General features: G+C 41.3%; 1 protein-coding gene across 2 annotated transcripts; it reads right to left on the reverse strand.

The window, feature by feature from the left end:
* Positions 1 to 657: 657 nt before the first annotated feature.
* On the reverse strand, positions 658 to 15,852 carry drd2a (dopamine receptor D2a). Of its 2 annotated transcripts, XM_035534241.2 has the most exons (8): positions 15,597 to 15,852; positions 11,619 to 11,929; positions 8,392 to 8,501; positions 6,555 to 6,691; positions 6,154 to 6,353; positions 5,152 to 5,235; positions 2,377 to 2,719; positions 658 to 1,978 (listed from the first exon to the last, which is right to left on the reverse strand). In XM_035534241.2, exons 2-8 carry the CDS (start codon positions 11,895 to 11,897, stop codon positions 1,791 to 1,793), a joined length of 1,341 nt encoding a protein of 446 aa, XP_035390134.2. In that variant the 5' UTR covers positions 11,898 to 11,929; positions 15,597 to 15,852; the 3' UTR covers positions 658 to 1,790. The 2 variants fall into 2 exon arrangements, with proteins under 2 accessions (XP_035390134.2, XP_081556563.1); XM_081700437.1 differs by having other exon boundaries at positions 11,619 to 15,852.
* Positions 15,853 to 24,907: the final 9,055 nt, after the last annotated feature.

The following is a 24,907-nucleotide window of genomic DNA, read 5'->3' on the forward strand; positions in this document are numbered from 1 at the left end:
AATATTCCACCTACACATTGGACTAAAATCCAGATATTAACCAACCTGCCCAGGAGAAATCCTTCCTTTCACATGTCTATAGTAGTTGCCAAAAACCAGACCTGTTATGTGTAGAAACACACACATCTGAGCCTGAAACCCATACTTACTATGAGCTGGAAGAAAGATTCGGAGCATAACGCAACTGCAATTTTTATGACTGCAATAATACTGGCAATAACTCCTCAGAAAAGGAGAGAGCGTTGTAATAGTTTTTCAATGTGTGATGTGTGAGACATTATGGAACCTCGCTGCTGGCGATGTGTGTGTGTCAGGTGTTTATGGTGAAGCTGGCAGACCACGTCCCCTACCTGTGGCATCCTCCTATGAAGCCAGAGGGCCGCAGGGACACCAAGCCACTGTAAGCAGAGCCGCCTGTCTCTCCACGGAAGGTTGCCATGAGGGTTAATGATACTGGCCCATCCAAAGCACCAGATGCACATCAAGCTACTTCATGTAGCATCCGCCTTCGAACGCCAAACTGCCTCCCTCTGCTTCTTTATCTTCGCTATGCAGGTCTCAGCAAACCACAATGCTCCCAACAAACCTATATGGCTGGGTGCGACGGAATAGCTCATCCAAATGAACACTTGTTGTGAAAACTTTTAATTTCACCATTTTACCTTTTATTTCATCATTACATTTTGTTTTTATTTTCACTTTTTTTTAAAAGCTTCTGGCATAGTGCAACATGGAATGAACATATCATGCACTACACTGTAAAATAGGCTTATCACATTCAAAAGATATCACCAAAAGCATGGGCACATCGTGCAAATCATTACAAAACATGAACAGTTCATATGAGCAGTACTGGATGAATATTCACAGTCATTTGTCACAGTCATTTGACATGCTTTTGCTGCACTGAGTCATCAGTACCCACTAGGTCATCAGTACCCACTAGGTCATCAGTACCCACTGGGTCATCAGTACCCACTAGGTCATCAGTACCCACTGGGTCATCAGTACCCACTAGGTCATCAGTACCTACTGGGTCATCAGTACCCACTAGGTCATCAGTACCTACTGGGTCATCAGTACCCACTAGGTCATCAGTACCAACTCTTGCTGTGTTGGATGTGACTTTTGCAATGAATTATAAGGTCTCGAAAGTCTCAAATCTGTTTGGCTTCTTTGAGCTTACAGCAGCAGAACGTGTCTCTGTAGCGATGGTTGAACAGGAATGGTCAGTGCTACCATGTATACGAGGACCATGATATCCCTGCATTATTTCACTTTTTTAAAATACATGTTTAACTCTTGTGCATAATGCTTTTTTTATAGACCCATGTCATACTGTAGGTTTATGAAAAAAAGTTTTAAACTTGAGTAAATTTGCTTTTAAGGCAAAAATGTCTATCTTTACACAAGGCTGTACAAGATGTTTTTGTAACTTTTTTAAAACTTGCTACACTTATGACACTTATCACCAAGATGAAAACGGCTATATTATAATTTAAATGGATTTTATTTTTGCCTGATTGCTTAATTAAGAAGGAAAAGTAATACTGCTGAGCTTTTATTGAGAGACTAAAAGCAATCATTCAGTAATCAATTTGTTGTGCGATAAGACTGGAAAAATAGCCTGATGTTATAATACATACATCACTTTATGTACATTCATATAGTTCAGTGATCTTCTGCAGAAATCGACCAGAGCTGCAGTTCTGTTGTTTTTCTTCTGAGAGCTAGAAACACGCCTCTGGAACAGATGAGTTGCACTTCTTTCCTAATGTGAGTCTGCTCTTTCAGCAACGCAGGATCTTAATAAAAGCCTTGCGAAACTCGATGTTGAAGGTGGTATATATGATGGGGTTCACCGCACTGTTGACGTAGCCGAGCCAGGTGAAGGCCGTGTACAGCTCAACTGGGACGTGGCAGTAAGTGTTGACTATGTGGGTGATGAAGAACGGCAGCCAACATATGATAAATACACCTGAATGTGAGGAAAGAGAACACACCTGATGATGACGCTTTTGAACATAGTAATACTGGACAGACTGCGTCATTTGGCACTACAACAATTGTGTGTTTTCAGAGTCACTGATTCCATGTTGTTGTTTTTTTTAAATAATGTGACCTAATGGAAACACGTACAAAGAAAAGAAAATCAAACCCATTATAGAACCTTGTAGAACACCATAAATAATATTTATTGGAATGATGCTCAGCTAGACCAATAAAGTACTTTCTACCTTTAAGAAAGTGTCCAATCACTGTTCATAAGAGCATCATGATGTACTGTATCAAACACTGCCCTTAAATCTAAAAGTAATCGGTCCAATGATGGTTATGGAGATGTTATGGAGTTATGGAGATGGCAGTTTTGCTTACCGAGCACGATTGCCAGCATCTGCGTAGCTTTCTTCTCCTTCTGCTGAGAGATCTTGCGTTTATTGAGTGATTTCACAGACAACTGTGCTTTGCCACTTGGGGAGACCTGGGTTTCGAATGCTTTAGCCACCTTGGATGTGTGGAAAGTGCTGCCATTCCTGGCTAGTCTGAGCGAGGCCTCAGGACCAGGGAGCGGCACGTCCGGCTCGTGGTTCGAGTCGAGGGGCAGGCCGTGCTGGCTGCAGTCCGTCTGCTCCAGTGTGCTCTGGTTTGGTGGAGCCGGGTTCATAACTTCGTCTGCTTGGTCGACATCTCCATTGTTTGTCACCTCCTTTATGAAAGTCTGCAAACAAAAGCGGAAATCAGACTTCTGTTATTTGGCAAATACTCTAATGATGTACTAAAACATGCTTTTGATGGCAGCATAAAATTTAACAGTATATTTTCAATGACCTTAAATGATACAGTGATATTAGTTACATTTACATTTACATTTTTGGAATTTGGCAGATGTGCTTATCCAGACTGACTTACAAAAGTGCTTTGTCATTTACTCATAGAATACATCCTAGTACAGTACAGTAGGTTAGAGTCCAGATACCGTTGAACTAGAATACTGTTGAAACACAAGGCTCAATGCTGATGCCTAGAAGTACAAACCTGTATCAGCTTTATCTCAGACAATGATAAGTGCAATTATGAAAGGTTATCTACTGCTACAGGTTATCTGCAGCTACAGGTTATCTACTGCTACAGATTTTCTACATTATGAAAGGTTATATACAGCTGAAGCAACATTAATTCCTCTATCTAGCAGTATCCCAGTTCAGTGGTACCTGAACTCTAAAACATTGTACTGGCTAGGATATGAGTACATGACAAAACTCTTTTGTCAGTCTCTCTGCTAAACGCTCTCAGTGTAATGTAAATGTAAGCCACCACAACATCTGCAATGAATTCCATCAGTTACAACAAACTAATACGCTGCTTTACATACATTATCCAAAAGTTAACAGAAGCTCAGTCATATTGTTCCACTGAATAAGTAGCTGAACTGAGATCTGCTTGACTTTAATCACGTGTGTTATTTGCACAGGTTACTGTGTACTTGCTAAGCCTCAAACGGTGAGCTTCCATTTGGCATTTAGGTGTGCAGAAGCTGGGTAGTGAAAGATAAAGCAATGGTGCTGTTACCAGCTATCATCCTGAACTAATTAGCCACTTCTTATGTTTTCAGATAGTTAAACCAACAGCCCTTTACTGTGGCATAGTTGCAGACTTTAATAACAGAACAATGCTGCAGTTTGTGTCGGTTTGACTCTGTACTTCAGCACACTGGGTTTGAAACAAAACAGTGATTATGAAGATAAAGTGCAGGATGTCATACTTTATTCTTATGGTTTATTATTATTATTATTATTATTAGTAGTAGTAGTAGTAGTAGTAGTAGTATTTAATATTTGCATGTATAGTAGGTGAACCTTTTATCATGCATATTTCTGGGGAGCATAAACAAACAATTTGAACAATTTTGTTCCAGTTGTGTGTTGTTTTTAATCATTAGTTCATGAAAGTCATAAAAAAGGTTTTGAGTTGTTTTTTTGATGTGCATTTGCGTCTGGGGACTTCGGCTGTTGTCTGCTGTCATCAGAAACCACGGAAGACCACGTCATCAGAAACCATCAATACGATGGAAGCAGGCCATTATTAAACTGAAAAATCTGAATGCATCGATCAGAGTTGCAATCAAATACGTGTCAAATCCAACCGTTAAGAAGGGAGATGTTTAGCAATAGCAACCCAAACACTTAAGAAGACCACAGAGATGAATGTCTGAAGCAAACTCTCATTCATGTTGTTTAATAGATGAATAAATGTTTCAAAGACCTTAAAGAGAAGAATACGTCATGCTCAAGAACAGCAAAATCTTGTTAGTTTTCTCAGAAGTAGGTCCAGGCTGGTAGAGCTCTGGGACCATGTCTCATAGACAGATGAGACAAAGATTAAACCTTACATTACCCGAGTGATGGAATGAGCTTAACCATACCACGTCATCTGAGAAACACGGAGACAGAGGAATGCATGAGTGCCAGCAGATATATGCCTCGTTCGTCCTCACTGATGAGGTGAGCGGGGACAGCTACAGATCTGAAGTGTACGGACGCATCTCAATAGCCCATATTCAACTGAATGTCGCTAAACGTAAGCAGCACAATGACCTGAAACAAACTTCAAAAATGATTATTACACTTTTTAAGGTCAACAGACAGGGAATGTTCCTGACTACCCACGTCATTCTAAGGGGTTCCAGAAGCTGATTAGGTTAATCTGTTGAGTTACTGGACATTAATATACAAGGGCTGTGATTCATATAGCGTTCACCTAGTATAGAAGCAAATAGCATCAAATTAAAAGGTGATGTTTAGTTAAAATCCCATGGATTGAAGCACAAGGTAAAAAAAAAAGAAGTCAAAAGTAAATGTAGATATTGTTAGAGGCTTTTGTACGATTTCAATGCAGGATTTCACTGAAGGAACTCACCGTAGGATTTCACTGTATAATCAGAGATTAGCTTCTACCACACTGACCTACTGAAACAGTACACAGCTTCATTTAAATTAATGCCACTCTATGCAAGACATCTTTCTACAATGTTTCATAAGTCAACGACATAACTCCAGGCAGTAGAGAGTTTGACCTTATAGGTTCGTAAGGTAAGAAAGATCTCCTGGGAAGAGTTAAACATTTTTTTGAAGGGGGAGAAAAGGGACAGACCACATTTTTGTTATTAACCGGGTAGCTCCCACTGGACTGGACAATGAGAGTGCACAGCTTGACCTCATCAGGATGAGCGCCTTTCTGAAACAAGAAAGAGAAGCGTGCAGTCACTAGCTGTAGTGATGGTTTCAAAGAGAGCCTAATGTCAGTTCTACTCTTTCACACCTGCCCTCCCGCTGGAAACCCCTACAGCATCCCCTTTACAGTTCCGTTACCCTTTTATGTTTATTTAAAAATAATCGCTGACTGAAAGCAGTTAGCTCTAAGGGTGAAGCAACATTTCAAAGTGGGTACAGAGCGTTGATAGGCCAACAGCCTACTCCAAATATGCTATATTCTCATTTCAAATCTTTGTTAAAGACTATAGCATAAACAAAGATCTTAGTCTGAGCAAGCCTGACTGAATTAGCAAGGCATTTGGTTATTCAGTTCTTAAAGTCTTCTTGTAAAACACACATGGTCTTGAATCTCTGTACATGTACCCAGAGTATATACTTTCTCCTCAAGTGTAGCAGGCCCATCCTAATGCACAGGCATAATTCAGGCTGAAGGACTAACAAAGCAATAAAGTCTGGGGGGAAAAAGTCTGTTGAATTTTTTCCCAGGGACACATACATTCCTTAGAATGTGTCTGTGATTCTGCTTCCGATTCCAGTGATGTACAGATTAGGCACGTGTCAGGATCATGGAGTAGCCTATAAGATTCTTTCATTTCCTGTGAAGCATATATTGATGCCTCCAGGATCAATAAACAAAATGGCCATGTAGAAATGTAGTTTCAGCCAGACTCTTAGAGGTCACAAAAAGGTGCTATTTATGTCCTACGCAGAGAACAAATGCGTGCTGACCTTTAGACAGCAATTCCGATGAATAATTATGAAATGTGTCCCCTTTTAAAATAGAGGTCATTACTGCACTGGCATTTTGTCCAAGGTGCAAGGCAGCAGAAACAGGGTTTACCTGGGCAGGAGCTTTAGTGTACACCTAAAGGGGCGGTACCTTCAAGGTCGTGCCTGCCTCGGCTGAGGAACCCAGGCATGTGCGTTTGGTGCTGACGCGTTTCCGCCTCTTGCGCAGCACGACGTAGATCTGCACGTACACGAGCAGGGTGATGATGAAGGGCACGTAGAAGGACACGATGGAGGAGTAGACGACGAAGGCTGGGTTCGCAATCACGCACATGGTGTCGTCGCGGCTCTCTACGGGTCCCCGAACAGCACGGACATACGCGTCAGCGCTACACACCACTGGCTGTGACCACAGCCGCACATATCAGCATGGCATAGTTCTCCTCCACACGTGGTCAAGATTTCACCATCTTTTGCAATCTTCACACCTTACTCTGAGCAATGAGTAGTAGAACCAACACAAATCTTGGGGCTTTTTTTTGTTTGAATTACCTGTATTATTGAGACCAAACAGCAGGGGGCATGAAATGGCGAAAGACAGGATCCACACCACTGAGATCATGAGTGTGACTCGTCTCTTGGAGCTGTAGCGTGTATTGTACAGCATTGGCATGGCAACCGCTGTGTACCTAGAGGGGGATAGAGTGGATGATATCAACAGAGTGGGGTCTGATCCCCCTCGTCTAATGTGTGCTGCTGGAAACATAAGGAGGGTCCCCAGAAGACAAACAACAAATCCAGCATTGGTAACCCATCTGGCATTCTGAAAGTTTTCTTTACTTACAAGTGTCATCCTCCCATATCCCCCAAACTCCCTTTTGGTAAGACTTGTTTAGAAACAGGTATTTTAAAAAGATCATTCTAGTATATTTGGATACTGCAGGTAGAAAAGAATAGTTAATTTTGTAGCTATTAAAAAAAATGAACCCAATCAGATGGAACAGTATGCACACACGCACACACACACACACACAGAAAGAGACACACATATATATATATATATATATATATATATATATATATATATATATATATATATATATATATATATATATATATATGTATATATATATATATATATGTGTATATGTATATATATATATATATATATGTATATATATATATATATATATATATATGTATATATATATATATATATATATATATATATATATATATAGATAGATATAGAGAGAGAGAGAGAGAGAGAGAGAGAGAGAGAGAGAGAGAGAGAGAGAGAGAGAAAACTGCAGTAACTGGGATGTAGCTAGCTAGCTAATTATATGGATTTAATATAATTAGACAAGATATTCATGCAAATATGAATCTGTTTACTGCTAAAATGAAGGCCAAACCCAGTTGGGTTTGTGCCCACTCATTTGTGATAAAATATACAGCATATTAAATTTGTCACTGGTTATGAGCCTGCTGTGAGATGTAGTTCCATGGCAGCGAGTAAATCGGGGCAAAATGATCTGCACCACACCAAAGTGCACTACATCGAAGTGCACTACACCTCGGGTGTTGCCTCTGGTAGCTATGTTATGCAATTGTCTATGCATGTTTTAGTATATTTTATTTTATTCTTATTGATTGTTGTGACTTTAATTATCTCTGTTATTGATTTTATAGTCATTTATGTGTGTTCATTCTCTATGCTCCAAGCTCATGTCACACTATTCTCAGCAGGAGGGTTAAGTGGATTCTGATTTCTTTACATTTATGTTGACTACAATTTTGGAGACCATCCAATAAAATTTTGAAGTCAATCTTAAATATGTGCCATAGAGAAAAACATTATAAGCTGCAATGTATTCTGTGACATTTCATGCTATATTTTACGTTCCACAGAAAATCCAGTGGATTTCTCTTGAAATGTATTTAATAAATCCATTCAAAGTCACCTGGACAAGATGCTTGTCAGGCTACATTTAATACTGAATTGATAATGATGATGAGAGCAATTATCACAGAATTAGTAACCTCTCAATCATCATATAATTAATTACCTATGAACTATCACAATTACTAACCCATCAACTATCACACATTAACCCATCAATTATCACAATTACTAACCTATAAATTATCACAAAATTACTAACCCATCAATTATCACAATTACTAACCCATCAGATATCACAATAACTAAAATATCAATTATCACAATTATAAATCCATCCATTATTACAATTAATAACCTAACAATTATCACTGAATTACTAACCTATCAATTATTATAGAATTACTTATTTATTAATGATCACAATTACTAACCTATCAATTATTACATAATTACTTACCTATCAGTTATCACAGGATTACTCACCTGTCAATACTAATGGCACACAGATTAAGGATGCTTGCTGTGCACATCATCACATCAAGGGTGACAAAGATGTCACAGTGAATTGTGCTAAACCTCCATTCACCCACCACCTGGAGGGAACAAATGAGCACCGTAAGCTCTCTCTGAGCCGCAGGAGTGAGAATAATGTCCACATCCAAAGATTTCATTAAAAGTGCACATACATAATACACTTTTGTCAATTCATGTGCAGCCATTGGTATAAGTATGTGTGTGCGTGTATGTGTGTGTCTGTGTCTATCTGTGTCTGTGTCTATCTGTGTGTGTGTGTGTCTGTGTCTATCTGTGTCTGTGTCTATCTGTGTCTATGTGTGTGTCTGTGTCTATCTGTGTCTGTGTCTATCTGTGTCTGTGTGTGTGTCTATCTGTGTCTGTGTCTATCTGTGTCTATGTGTGTGTCTGTGTCTATCTGTGTCTGTGTGTGTGTGTCTGTGTCTATCTGTGTCTGTGTCTATCTGTGTCTGTGTGTGTCTGTGTCTATCTGTGTCTGTGTGTGTGTCTGTGTCTGTCTGTGTGTGTGTCTGTGTCTATCTGTGTCTGTGTGTGTGTCTGTGTCTATCTGTGTCTGTGTCTATCTGTGTCTGTGTGTGTGTCTGTGTCTATCTGTGTCTGTGTCTATCTGTGTCTGTGTGTGTCTGTGTCTATCTGTGTCTGTGTCTATCTGTGTCTATTTGTGTGTCTGTGCCTATCTGTGTCTGTGTCTATCTGTGTCTATGTGTGTGTCTGTGCCTATCTGTGTCTGTGTGTGTGTGTCTGTGCCTATCTGTGTCTGTGTCTATCTGTGTCTGTGTGTGTCTGTGTCTATCTGTGTCTGTGTGTGTGTCTGTGTCTGTCTGTGTGTGTGTCTGTGTCTATCTGTGTCTGTGTGTGTGTCTGTGTCTATCTGTGTCTGTGTCTATCTGTGTCTGTGTCTATCTGTGTCTGTGTGTGTGTCTGTGTCTATCTGTGTCTGTGTCTATCTGTGTCTGTGTGTGTGTCTGTGTCTGTCTGTGTGTGTGTCTGTGTCTATCTGTGTCTGTGTGTGTGTCTGTGTCTATCTGTGTCTGTGTCTATCTGTGTCTGTGTGTGTGTCTATCTGTGTCTGTGTCTATCTGTGTCTGTGTGTGTGTCTGTGTCTATCTGTGTCTGTGTCTATCTGTGTCTGTGTGTGTGTCTGTGTCTATCTGTGTCTGTGTGTGTGTCTGTGTCTATCTGTGTCTGTGTCTATCTGTGTCTGTGTCTGTGTGGGGATCTTTTGCTTCTGCTTTTGAGAATTGACTCTTTGCACTTGTTGCCCTATTGTCTGAAAACCCTGACAAACACTAAAGCCTGTATATTAAATTCTCTGCACGTATGTTTTCTATAACATGCAAATTCCTTTTTCGCATTATCACGTTTGAAAGCTGTCACTGATTCCCACCACAGCAAAAACGAAATTGAACAGGAACGAGGCGAGCAACTGGACGTGAGTGACCTCTGTGAATCCTCACTGAGCATGTGCAAGCCCCGCCTCCTCTGCTGCTGTTCGCCGTAAACCCGGCAGAGTTTAATCTAGCGCGGGTCAATCTAATCCCTGGTTTCCCTCTCCTGAGCAGTGTGGTTGTGCTCTCCCTGCAGCTGCTGATTAATAGGGGCCCCGCCCAGCTAGACGGGCCCCTACTCACACCCTCTGCAGTCTAGATCCCATTGATTAAAGGAATGTCTGACCCCCCTAATGAACTCGGATGTTGGTTGTTCGAGACCAGTTTATTAACAGCTTTTGTTTTTATTCCACCATAATGAGACCCATTGCTGGACTCACATGTTCATTCTCTGTTCATCATTAAAAAAAAGATTGAAACGCTAAAACAAATCAATCATCTTGCAGCCAGCGATTAAGAAGAAAAAGGCCTTTCTTGTAATTTTAATGAGCGAGGTGGGACTTTGGTACAGCACCAATCTCTGAGGCAGTGGAGATTTACTGGAGAGGCGCTATGATGAATTTGGCCCAATTCAATAATCACTCTCCAGTGTAATTTGGTCATTTTCATGCCATAATTGCGGAAATGCGTTTACATAAGACTAGATGAAGACGTCATGGTCTGACAGCACACATCTGCATCCTTGCCGAAAAGCATTTGAAACCATTTCAGCGTTGTCAAGCAGGATGTGCCCGGGACTTGGATTATGTTTTTGGTACTATTTAATTTTTTTTATGGCAGACTCTCAGTCCACCTTGCACCTAGAGAGAAGCGCAGCACTAATCCTCAGAGTTCCCGTCACAGAAACACACTTTTTGAAGATCAGTTTCCTCCCCTTGCACTGTCTGTCATGCAACGGCCAATAATACAGACCGTGCCATGCAATATACTGCCAAAACCAAACCATTTCCTTTCACTGCACAGTGCAAAGCAGATGCACTTATATCACAGGCCATACACGGGCCGTTGTACCGCTGTAAGGCGCCTTCACTATAAGCAGCTTTATTGCTCATTGTGGAATGCCGCTGTTTAATTTGAGTCATTTTTCAGCCCCTTTTCACAACGCCTCTCGTGCCATTCGTGGCTCTCGTGAGCAGAATGAACCATAAAATCTCATTTCTATTATGGCTTGGACTACTTACTGAAAACATAGTCACTCAATCTCTTCGATAAAACCACTTACAGCAGCGACAGCACACAGAAGTCATTAGGAATCTGCTGCCTTAAATGCCACGCAAAATGCAATTTTTCTACACCACTGTCAGGAAGGCGCTTTGATTCATTCACCCAGTTGAGGGATTTCAGTCACAGCAGACTTCAAGTTTAATTTAATTGATGGTTTTGGTGGTCTTGATGATATATGAGGGGATGCTTCAACTCGTGCTCAAGTTTACTGCCTGATGAAAACTGACATTTCTAAAGTTCAAATAAAATTCTGTGACTTATTCTATATATTAGTAAAAGTCAGAATTTAGCGCTGTACATTGATAATAAATCTCCTTACACAATATTTACTGAGGCTTTCCTCTTGACAGTGTTGTCATTTACAAAGTAACACCAACTTAAGGATTATGTAATACCATATATATATATATATATATATATATATATATATATATATATATATATAAAATCTATATTTTAACTATCTATATTAAAACGCTTCTTTTCTCACCAATGACAGATAATCAGTTAATTTGATATATAAGATAAAAACATATGTAGGGTAATGTGTGTGCTTCAGCCTACCTCTAGATACACCACCCACGGCATGACCAGTGAGGCTACCAGCAGGTCAGCTAGCGCCAGGCTGACGATCAGGTAGTTGGTGGTGGTCTGCAGAGCCTTCTCCCGGGACACAGCCATGCACACGAGCACGTTGCCAAAGACGATGACGAAGATGAGAAGCGTGAGCAGCATGGCGTAGTAATTATACTGGTGCCTCCCGGCCCCACGTGTACCGTTGGGGCTGAAGAAGCCAGTGTCGAGGAGGCTCTCGTTGTAAGCATGCTCTCTGAAGACTTCCATCAGCTACCAGGGGCCTCAGCCCAGATAAGGGCCTAGAGGAACAGGAGTAAGAAGCGCTTCCTGTGAGGGTACCAGTGAAGGTTCATGTGTGTACTCACACATGGCACTGTTGAGACTGCATCAACCACACACCTCTAGCCCCTTCTCCACCAAAGCAGGTATCTGGTAGCTATTACCTTCAGTTCCACTACAGACTACACGAATCCTTTCGCTTAGAACAATTTACGTATGTACTTGGTCCCCATCTTGTTCTCTGTAGTATCTAAGGCCTTCAGCTTTAGACTTAAGACCATTCCTTTAGCCTGTAGATACCTTTGGCTGTCTGGATGTCCTTCTTTACCTGTAGGAGATGCCTCTCCCATACTGTTCACATTGATCTCTTAAAGCCTGTTTAGACTGCGCCTGTGCTTTGGCAAACTGGAACAGAATCCTTCTCCCTGCCTACAGTGAACCATCTCATAGGACGGAAACAAAAACAAGACTCCCCCATACAGGCTATCAGCTCAGTAATGGGATGGTGCAGGGAGCAATCATGTGCAGGGAGAGACTGTGTGCAGGGAGAAACTGTGTGCAGGGAGAGACTGTGTGCAGGGAGAAACTGTGTGCAGGGAGAGACTGTGTGCAGGGAGAAACTGTGTGCAGGGAGAGACTGTGTGCAGGGAGAAACTGTGTGCAGGGAGAGACTGTGTGCAGGGAGAGACTGTGTGCAGGGAGCGATCGTGCGTAAGGAGAGATCCATGGAGCATCTCAGTATATTGCACGTTGCGTCTGTACACAGTTATTAAAGAATGAGCTGCAATTGTTATTCAGCACACACTTAAGGATACTGCACTCCAGCATGGAATGTCACATTTGGGAGCTCAGCATACATTAACCTCAAAATTAAAAATAGAGAAAGAATGAAATATTATCAGAGGCCATACAGTGTTATAAACTGCCACTGATTAAAGATGTTTAAAATGCTACAGTGCTGCTCTGTTTTGAACTGAGACTGTTAAACATTACAGAGGCACGTCAGCCTTTAATGTACATGTTATAAAAGCCACATCATGACACACTTTGCAAGCTTTTCCTGATTGCTTCAAATGCCAAACACATTGTCCAGTTCTTGCATGAAATTGCTTAGATTACCTTTATCATGCCCTAGGATATAATACCACAACAACTCCTTTGGTTATGCAAAATGAAACCTCCAAGTGAAATCATTCAAGTGGTAATTCTGTGTGGCAACCGACTCATGTGATTCACTCCTGACATTGAACTCAAAGTGATGTGTGAAAACCCAAATTAGAGTTGAGTCTTTTGAACCAGACTAAATAGAGTCAAAATCTCCGCTTATAGCCATAAGCGTCTCTCTGTCTCCTGTGAAAGACACATTTTAGTTGATGAACAGACTGTGTGCATTCATTTTTATAATACACTGATATTTCAGTGGACCCTTTCAGTGTATTCGTTGGGTTGACCCCTTCACCAGCACTGCAACCTGGGTAGTACCTGTACCGTAAGGGTTACCGCAAAAAATGAATCTCAGTGCTTTTGTTGAGATAAATTTTAAATCTAACATAATACCACAGGACTCTAGGCAATGTAACCTATCTGCCGTGAATTCATTAATTCAAACAACAAACTTGGATAGCTTTTTTTTATGATTACTCTCACTTAACTTTGCCAGCTAACATCTAACACTATCTTGATGAGCACCTCAAAAAAATGTATTCAAGATCTTCAAAGAGGTTTTTTCCTAACCCTAGACCTCTAAGACATTTCTACTGCCCCAGGAATGCATGATGTTGTCTTCAAGATAAACTATTGAACATTCCCATCATCTAGTGTATTCTTGGATCTTTCTGGCCCATTCACAAATGCTGCTACACTGTCATATAGGTCCATTAATGAGCAGATCTTTAAAAAAAACAACAACAGATATCCTTACAGAATTAAACCCCAGTGCTTATATCTGGTCTAACATTAGTTTCCACTGCTTCCAATTAGTGAACAGCAAATGCAGACACTCTTCTCAGAAGACAGCGATACCAACAAGGCCGCATCAGTGATAACACTGTCAGCATCGTTTGGCATCCTTTCCCTCAGTGGTCATGGTGATCTTGACAGTGTGGCACAGATGTGCCAGTGGTGTGCCTTAGCTTTTATAGCGAAGAAGGAAACAGCTGGGACGAGACATGAGCTCCTGTGCCTGCTCCAGAAAGGCACTCACTGGTCAAACCAGCTTGACCACTGGATGAACTTGAGATTTAAAAGGGCAAGACTGCTTTACTGATGTAAACTCCTATGAATTAATGATGGAAACCCCATCCAATGAAGCCCAAGATAATTGTAAGGCTAGGCTTTATAGGCTATTATACATTATTTATATTTAGAATAAGTATTTATTTATTTATTATAAAGATGAGCAATGCATGTTAAAATGCTAACTGTATAATTCTTAATATACTTGTCCTTTCATATTGGTAACACCAAATTCATATATGAACTTTATTTATGACCAGATATTAGCTTGGATCCTATTATAGATGAACGATGTGAAAACTGACAAGTAAATGATTAGAATTGCATGAGCTATCCGTAAGCTATCGGACTGTGCTGTGGTCACCTTTTATTCATGCAGTGGCCTTCAGAGAGCAAAATACAATTCAGAAATTAACATTTACATGCAGTTACAACATAATATGTCCACTGTCATGACTATATTTATCAAGCACTATTTTATCAATGTTTTTGCAGCACTTCATATGTTCCACCCTTGTGCACCATGTAACTCTCAGCAGAAACCTACACCAGTGTAGGAAAAGTATGTACATACATTGCCAGTTTAACCCTTTCAGGATCAGCCTTAGAGAATTAACATTAATAGCAGATTGAAAGAATGTTTTAGTATTATGCCACATACTGATGATTTTTAAATAATTAAAAACATTCACTCATCATATTTCAGTGAATTGCACAACTTTACGGGTTGTATATGCTACGTGTCCCGGTGGATAAGTCTGCTCAGTGGATCATACATACACAGAAATTATTTTTGGTTTTTATTAACTATGAACAGCATCTTCGAGGTTGTGTGATGAGCACAAGCGTGTTTACAACACAGAGGCTTCCCAATCCTTTAACAGAACTGTTTGTACACAGAAACATACAACTTGTTTAGTTAATACGTTAAAATAGTAAACACATGATCGTCGAAAATAGTCAGTGTTTAGATAAGAAGTACCGAAGAACTGGAAAGAAGAACTGAAAAATATAAATATGACACAACCTTCATAATTGCCCTACTCCACCTCTCTATACCTCTCCTTCAAACGCTCTTCTCGCTCTCGCTCTCTCTCTCTCTCTCTCTCTCACACACACACACACACACACACACACACACACACACACACACACACACACACACACACACACACTTCGTGCGCAGGAAAGTAACCGTCTGCATTTTGGTAACTTTGTTCGGTCATTGGCTCAGAGTGGAATCCTACAGCCAGTAACCGCGCTTAGATCCTACTCAGTAAACCAAAGGAGTTCAAAAGGACTCATATTCAGTAAATATCATTAAAATGGCAACAAAATATTTTATTTTAAAGTGATGATCGTGCCGGTGGTTCAGTAGCAGTACGACGTAACCCAGCATTAAACCAAGGTGCGCATTCACGCGTGGTACAGAGAGAGCGCAACTTCTCCTACCTTCACGGACTACGCGTCATTAACGGAGAAGACGTATCCAGTTACTTGTCTTTTACATCCAAGTTTTTCAAGCCAATGCGCCCGTCCATGAGGAAGACCTGAAATCCAGCGGGACCCTGCTCCACCAGCCAAAAAAACCCCAATACTTCTTCCAAACGAAAAAAACTCATCCAACGTGTCAACGTGTCGTTTCAGCGGCGTTCATGATCGTTCCAGCCGAAGCCCAATTCTGTGCACCACGCGCTAATTCCCGTGCCTCGCGCCTCGGCTGCTGAAAGCGCGTTTACGCACGCGGTCACCAGGCTGACGCTGCGCAAGGAGACGCAAGGCGGGGCTTCTGAAGGCACGCACTGGAAAATAGAAGCGTTACACGCTTCAAAGAAAGCAAGGGGTCTGGGAGTTCTAGCGTCCCGGGCTGGGATGCTCACACCGTGTTCGTTTTATTGCAGATCTCAAAATTGCATTGTTTCAGCTTCAGTGTCAAATTTCATACGAATATCCATTAGAAACCACAGTGGCAATAACTCGAACGTGTCCGCATTGAAGTACCAAAATTCCGGGTTTTTAATAAAGTTATTAATTACACGTCACGGACTTTCTACGGTAATGCCGGTAACGACAGCAGTGCGAGTGGGTTAACTTTGATGCGCATCTTTGAGAGGACTGGATCTGTAGGACTAGTGTCGGGGAAATACGAGCTCTGTGCTCGCTGCTGACAAGGCGCTCAGGTGGAGCAGGAAGCCGCAGTAGAGGAAGAACTGTGTCTCAGAGATCAAATCTTGGAACAAATCCTGCCAGTATCCGCGTGAACGCCATTGCTCTTCAACAAAACGGAAACCTTAAAAAGCTTCAAATCAAACTGCACAGATAAAAACAACTTTAATCCGCTTAGAATCAAACTGTACAGTTACAAACACAGAATGCTTTAGCAAAGTTTAAAAAATGCACCACTCATATTCTGTCAATGAAAAATGTTGGAGTTATCATTCTTTTGTCAAGGGCCAAATATAACATTTTCCGCTAATTTGTAGTAGAACCGCATATGACTGGAAATAAATAAGTATGCAAAAGACATACGTCTATATCATGGCATCGTACCAACAATGAACATTGTACAGACAATGAACAGTGTTTGCAATTTATTGCAAACGTGTCCCCAGTTCTGAAGCCACGCGGCACGCAGGCGGTTTGCTTCAGGTAGCGCAGCCTCCCTGAAAACCTTGAAGAGAAATTACAAACGACACTAATTTATTACTCCAGAGATGTCAGGATATTAAGATGATAAATAACATGTATAATACAAAACGATGAAAAATTTTACCAACTCACTTGGCCTCATGCAAAAACAATACATTCTTTGCAAAATCATGAACAATCAAACAAGTTGCCCAGGTGCGTTTTAAAGGCGTCATAAAGGCTATAATTAGTCTGCTGTTCTCCCAAGGGAACAAATTTTGCTTTTTGACAAAACATTGCATCATTTAATTTTTCTGAAAAATGTAGTTTTTATATATCAAATAAGCTTAAATGTAACCATGATCATATCACAGTGTTTGACTTTTTCTTTTTTTTTTCTTTCCTTTTTTAAATTTTTTTTTTACTATACTATTCAAATTGTAATACAAGAAGCTGATTTCCGGCAATACAGTCCATGACAACAGTAGCCAGGCGTCTGTCTCTGGTGTCTTACAGCATCATGCTGCACTGGGATGTCTGGAAGAGTGGGGCAAACCGTGAGGTTGCACAAGACCACATCGCTCAGTCTGCCAGCTGATCGTGATAAAGTAACCATGAATTATTGCATTGTTGCAGTAGTTTTTTGCGATGTTTATACTGCTAGTTACTGAATACTGCTAGTTACTGCTAGCCTCCGTTGCAATGCCTAATAGTGCTGCCATTCTCTTATCCTTCTCCATAAGGGAAGTCTTCCCCTTGACCCTTGACCCTCCCAACCCCCTCCCCATAGATTGTTTTCCTATCAGACCATATCTTTTGTTATAGCTGTGATAAAACAGACTTTAAATTATGGCATCAACAGCACAAGCCTTTTCCCAGTTCATTGGTTTCAGTAGGTTTAAATTTCTTAATTCCACTCTTAAAATTTGTTTTTGAAAACAGAACATCAATCTGTTTGCTTCTTTTTTTCATGGATGGCATTTCTGTGAACATCAGAGGGACGTATTTTTTGGCATAAGATAGGCTCATTCACAATTCTCATGGACATATGCTTTCCTAAACACACAAGAGGCCTTTGTCCATCATACGTGGTGCATGATTTACAACATAGACTGCTGACGGGGGCACACACACTATACAAATTAATCCTAACAATCAAAGCATGACAAAGATTGGAAAATATAAATGTCCTTGCAAAAGAGTTATTTCCCTCAAAATGCCAAAATAAGCAACCTTTTTAACAACTCTAAGAAGTATAACTTCCATTAATGTCACAAACACTTCTTTCTAACGACACAATTATAAGTCCCCTATCTATAACTCTGCTGCTAGGCTTTGGCATATGTCATATGAAAACGCCATTGGCACACTGCTACAACAAAGCTCTGGCACAGTGGCCTCTATTAACTCCCACTGATGAGAAAACTCACATTGCACAAACAAATCGCAGTCAGTTGCGAACACTGACCTTAATAACTGCCAGTATCCCTCTCCCTTTGAACGCTTATGAGCAGCTTATGAATGCTACCAAAGGTCTTCATTAATGGACACGCTGGGCTCACATAGCAAACTTGGCGGAAGAACAGATGAAAAAGTTTCCAGAAGGCAGAGGAGTGCAGGGTGTAAGGACCAGTAGAACAACAGAGCACAGTGACAGGCCAGGAGACACGACAAGGCAGAACTCTCAAAAAGATCTGATGAGCTCTGTTAGAACAAGAAGACTCAACCAACTGAGATCCTTCAGTGACACAGTATCAACTCAAATCTTATGGGACACAAAGATCAACCAAACAAGCATGCACAGATTTGTACTGACTGCAATAAACAGTTAATTGCATTTAGTCTCCACTTTGACCCTTTAACGTATCAAAGCTTTTCTTTTTTTTTTTTTTTTTTTTTTGTAATTCATTGATTATTACACTGTGACGGTATAAAATGATTCATTTGAACAAGTTTGGCTTTTTATCTTCACATCAAATAGGTGTGTTTTATTTCCAAAAAAGCATCTCCGTGTGTAGTGTAATAGAGGGAGATTAGGATGCAAGTTGGGAGTGAACACACGCTGTGAGTGTGAGATGTGAGAGTGTGAGAGTGTGAGTGTGAGACAAAACAGTGTGCTAAAGGTTGAAGGCTGACAACAGAGAGTAGAAAAACAGCACGTCTCACCTTTATAAAGGCACTTCATGAAGTTTCAGGTTGTCTGCACAAGGGCAGTTACTGCTGGCTTTGCCATGGTGACCGCCAGTTTGAATCGCAGTCAGCTGTTTAGATCAATTCCCAATTTTTCCAATATGGAAGTATTTAATTCAAAAGTCAATAACTGCCACCTGGCATTGGGGACATAATCAACAATGTAGAATTTATATGTGGATCTATGCAACATCCATCATTTAAAGAGAAAGATTGAGGAATAAACTCCAACTATCCTTAATTCATCTATTTATAATAGCAACAACAATGTACTACATGCAGTGTCATCCAATAATAATGACTGATATCATTTTGATATCATGGTTTCTATCTGTTTCATGGGCTCCATGGTCATATTGCATTGAACAAGGTCAGCTTTGATTTAGTAGAATCATATATACATGCTGGGAATTGGATATTTCATCAATTAATCATATAGACATTAACAGGGTCGAACTGCATTAATCAAAAGAGGTGATGGGGAGAAAGCAAATGCAAATTTTGATTTATACTTTGATAAATTACTTTTTTTTTGGTATTTTCCTAGTAATGGAACTGTAGGTTTTATATCTGTGATTGAACTAAAAGTGTACAATTTGGCAATGATCCAGGTCTGAGCAATGACCTCCATGTTAATATGGTGCACTATACCTGCACTTTGAACAGAAGCAGAAATTTATCTGAAACGTCACATTTTAATCCCCTGTGGCAGATATCTGAACTTTAAGAAGTGCGCAAATGGCCCATTGTTCCTAATGCAGCCTTCTCCTGTGCACTGCAGACTGAGACAGAGCCTCTGTACAGGCTCCATAGGTGATGCTCCATCACACAAAGGGGCTTCTTCCCGAATGCTGAGGTGAAGTGTGACATCTAGGGCTCCCTGCTCAGGCTGGTTAAGCCAAGCTGTGTGGGCTTGGCAGAAAGCTGCTCCTGCAGACCGACAGCAGTGTGCTGGTGGGAGATGTGATCACGGGACTTTGGCTTCTTTTTCTGACGTTGAGCTGCTCCAGCCAAATCTCACGAGGACCCCTCTCCGGATGTGGAATCAAGCGCAAGTAAATGAAGCTTGTGTAAACAGCGCTTGATCAGAATTCCTCCAGAGGAGAATTCTAACTTCCTGTGGAATAGTTCTTCCTCAAATTTCCTGCAGAGAAGAACGGTAACTTTTTCTGGACTAGTGTTTCCTGGGAATAATACTTCAGCTCTGTTGAATAGGGGTGTCCAGCTAGAGTACATGCTGCTTCAACACCAGCAGAGAAAGAATATTTTTCTCTAGCGAAAAACAGGTAAGGGAGATCTCTGTAGTGGGGGTATAGATGATCTCTGTAGTGGGGGTACAGGAGATCTCTGTAGTGGGGGTACGGGAGATCTCTGTAGAGGGGGTACGGGAGATCTCTAGAGATCTCTGCAGTGGGGGTACAGGAGATCTCTGTAGTGGGGGTATAGGAGATCTCTGTAGTGGGGTTACGGGAGATCTCTAGAGATCTCTGTAGTGGGGGTATAGGTGATCTCTGTAGTGGGGGTACGGGAGATCTGTGTAGTGGGGGTACGGGAGATCTGTGTAGTGGGGGTAAGGGAGATCTCTGTAGTGGGGGTATAGGAGATCTCTGTGGTGGGGATATGGGAGATCTCTATAGATCTCTGCAGTGGGGGTACGGGAGATCTCTGTAGTGGGGGTATGGGAGATCTCTGTAGTGGGGGTACGGGAGATCTCTGTAGTGGGGGTACAGGAGATCTCTGTAGTGGGGGTATAGGAGATCTCTGTGGTGGGGGTACGGGAGATCTGTGTAGTCGGGGTATGGAAGATCTGTGTAGTGGGGGTAAGGGAGATCTCTGTAGTGGGGGTATAGGAGATCTCTGTGGTAGGGGTATGGGAGATCTCTATAGATCTCTGCAGTGGGAGTACGGGAGATCTCTGTAGTGGGGGTATGGGAGATCTTTGTTAGTGGGGGTACGGGAGATCTCTGTAGTGGGGATATAGGAGATCTCTGTGGTGAGGGTATAGGAGATCTCTAGAGATCTCTGTAGTGGGGGTACGGGAGATCTTTGTAGTGGGGGTAAGGGAGATCTGTGTAGTGGGAGTAACGGACATTTCTGGATTACTTGTCATTGCCTGGGTGGTCAGAACATATAGGGAACACTCTAGAAGAACGCTCACTGATGCTTTCTTGCAAAATCATACAGCTGCCAAGGTGAGCTGAGGGTGAGTGATGAGAATGAACACCCAGCCTCATGTAAGTATTGAATATTCCCGCAACACCCCTCACTCTAACAACCCTGTGTCAGCAGGCACCAGAGCATTAAATGGTTTGGGTGTCCGTAGGGAACAACTGCAATATGTCAAGTCTTAAGTTTAAGTTAGAGTACAGCAAACCTTTTGAAAAAATTCCTCTTAGAAAAGAGCACAGTTAATGAATGGGAACTAATCTATTGATGGTAATTTAGAAGAATATCTCTGGCCTTCGGCAAATTGAAATTATGCAGAAACCAAAGTGTTTTGGTGAGAAGAGGTAGAGATGCAGGTGTATTAGACATACAGCATAGATCACCGAAGGAACAGCAGATGGAGATAAAGGACACCATTGTCCCCAGTACAGCGGTCATATCACACTAACCCCATTAACTGGGCATCTGCTGAAGTCTTCCATACTGGGAAGAGGTGTCGATGAATTGGCCATGAAGGTGATTCTCGATGTGCAGTGAACACAGCAATGAATGAAAAGCAAGAGAAACAGGTCAAAGGGTGTGTCAGGAAGAACTGAAGCAGTGAAGAGCCCCGTGCAGGACTGAGGGGTCAGAGGCAGAAACCAGAGCACTGCTCACCAGGCCTGGGCACAGGTACAGGAGCTCCAGTGGAATAGTTTAGTGGATCAGACACAAAAAAAGAGGAAGAAAGAAAAAAACAATCTATGGCTTAATAAAAGAGTGAAAGGCTCAGGTACAAATTCAGGTCTGTAGCCTAACAAAATGCCTTTTAAGTGTTATGATAAATGAAATTAAAATATTCACTCATAAAATTTAAGCATGTTTTACTTTTGTGAATAGATTAAATTTTATGGTCGCTGTTTTAAATAAACACAGATGAAACTTCAGGCTAAATATCTGCATATAATATTTGCATATATCTGCAGCAAAAGACTCTCAGGCCTGGTGAAAAGAAATATTTAAATCGGTTGCTGGGGTCAAAGGTGAACTGTCCGTCTGCCTTTCTGCTTGACCTCTGCACAACCCCACTTGACCTCTGCACAACCCTGCATGTGATGTACATGGAATTTTGTGCAAACCTGGAAATTCTAAGAACATTTGGTTCACCCTGCCACAGACCACATCAAATAGGTGCAGTGACAGACAGCATAAAACAAAGCAATATAGTAAATGAGAATTCAAAATGTCAAAATATTATGATGTCTGCCACTGGACTGTGGGTGGGTGACCAGTGGGAGAGCAGATTTTAATTACTTAAATTTGACATTTTAATATTGTTGTTGAATGGTGCATATGTCTTGGTTTAGGTGAATTGTTTTCTTAGTGGTTTAAGTAGTGTGTTAGAGATACATTCATGTGTGTCTGGTGTTCACCTCTGCTCCCCTACGTTTCTCATTAGACCAGTGCCATTCTGGGTCTGACTCTTGCCCAGTGGCCTTGCCATGGTGCTAAAGAGCTTGTTACTCCAGCAAAAATGTCTTTTGACTCTTCTTCAGAGTAAACACTGCAATATACCGTACAAAACCTAACAAGGAAATGTGCAGTACTACACAGTCTATAGTTTGTAATGTAGGTCTGTAAGGACCTACCTATAGGCCATGTAGGATATTTATATAGTACACCATCCCTGGTCTATACACTCATCACTCACATCATTAAAAACACTTTCCGGCCCCTATATTAAGTACGCATATCATTTATAAGTGCACATACTGAAGAATGCCGTGTGTTCTCCTCTGGTCAGTTTCCTACTGCAGTAGTGCTGTTGGACCTCCCTCAACAAAGCCGCAACACCCTCATCACAGAGGCACGGTTGTAGATGTTCAAGATGAGGATGTGTAACTAATAAGTGTGCATCCCTACAGTGTCAGTGTCACTGGGGTGAAAGAGGTCAGTCACATCAAAACATCAAAACGGCAGCGGTCCTGTCATCAGAAGCTGATCATTAATGAAGAGCTGTCTGACTGTGCATGGCAAGATATCGATTCTAACTGTACATCTCTGATAAGGAGAGGGGGGGGTCACACTGTCTTCGCCATGTCCACACTTTACTAATGAAGTGTAGATAGGGTGTGATTAAGGTCAGTTGGTTATGGTTTGGAAGGCTGTAGGGAGAGAAGCAGACTTGAGACCTAGGTCAGTGAATCCTATACCCCTGACAGACACCGCTGCTTACTGTCCGCCGTTTCGACCACTGACACTTCTTAAATACCAAAGTTAATGATTCAAATCTTGTCTGGGGGGTGCAAGTTTTATAGCATAATTCCCAGCCAAGTTAATTCTACAAGGTGTTTGCTATAATTAGGGGTTTTTGATCACAAGGGGATAGATTTAATATCGAAAGGAAGGAAAGGTCACATCTTCTTGCAGAATCCAGTTTTACAATACTGCAGTTACAGGAGGTCCATTCTATTAGAGGCATAACCCTTTCAGCAGAGTACAGCTGTGGTGAAATCTGGAAACCAAAGGCGCATTTATAACTTTGTGACTCTGATTTATGCAGGATTGCTCAGATAGCAGGAGTAGGGCAGGACTGCTCTGCACTGTAGCATACATAAAAGGATTTTAATGAATAAGGAGAATTCGTTTTTCACCATTTTTCAGCAGCTAAAGAGGTTTACTTTTGTCTGATTGTGTAACAAATTCCCTTTGGAACAAGCGTGAGGCAGAATGCATGTGCAGGGCCGGTTTATTAACAAGGGAAACACAATCACAAAGGGCAAAATGAACAGGGGTGAGGGGAAGATGACGAGGTAGAACAACGCATGAGCTAGACGAACGAAAAGCACGGGTAACGACAATGCAGCGAGCGGAACTGAAACAGACCAGACCAGACCAGACCAGACTAGACTAGACTAGACTAGACCAGACCAGACTAGACTTACCAAATAACCGACAAAGTAGAAGACAAATTACAGGGCTTAAATAACCAAGACAATCAGGTACAGAACAGACTCAGGTGAACATGGGAACAGGGAGAACCAAAACACGGACTGGAATGAAGGAACAGATGAGGGGTGGCGAAACACGAAACTAAGGAGCGAAGCCAGGAAGTGCAGGAAAACAGATGACAGGGAAACCATGACAACAGGAACACCAGGATGGCAGCCACTCCTGACAGATTGAGACAAATGGCACCTGCTGAGCCATTAGTTTTCAGAATTCAAAAATGACTAGTGAAGGAAAACAGAAGAAATTAATTTACTTAAAATAGGAAAACCAGCCAAAAGATGATGAACACTTTGCTGTGTCACATTATGTGCTTGAGATCCATGCAGACAATTTCCAGAGTTGGGTTTATTATGTTAATCTGCTTTGTTATGACCATTTATTCAAGTTTTGCATCCTTCAGCAGGTCACTAATTGCCTATTTGTGTTGAGTGGGGGATCCCGGAGTTGTTTGTTGCAAACGTGTGCAGTGACCTTCAATATTGAAGTGACCTTCAATAAACATGGCCTGTTTTATTGCAGTCTTCGTTAAAGCTGGCATAACCGTTGACAAAGATTAAGGAAATAAAGCAAAGTAAATGCCATTATTAAGCAAATAACACAACTAGCCCAAGGATGCCAACAACTGCAAGGTCAAACACTGCATGCTCCCAGTCAGCTGTGACCTCTGACCCTTCCTCCTCCTATGTAAGGACCTTTAACCTGCAGTGAGCACACACTCACAAAACAAAAACACCAAAGGAAACAAAAACAAATCAGTGATCAAATAAATGCCTCTTACATGCTTAGTT

The sequence above is a fragment of the Electrophorus electricus genome, chromosome 17 (assembly GCF_041902795.1).
Source record: "Electrophorus electricus isolate QZ-2024a chromosome 17, ASM4190279v1, whole genome shotgun sequence".
NCBI lineage: Eukaryota > Metazoa > Chordata > Actinopteri > Gymnotiformes > Gymnotidae > Electrophorus > Electrophorus electricus.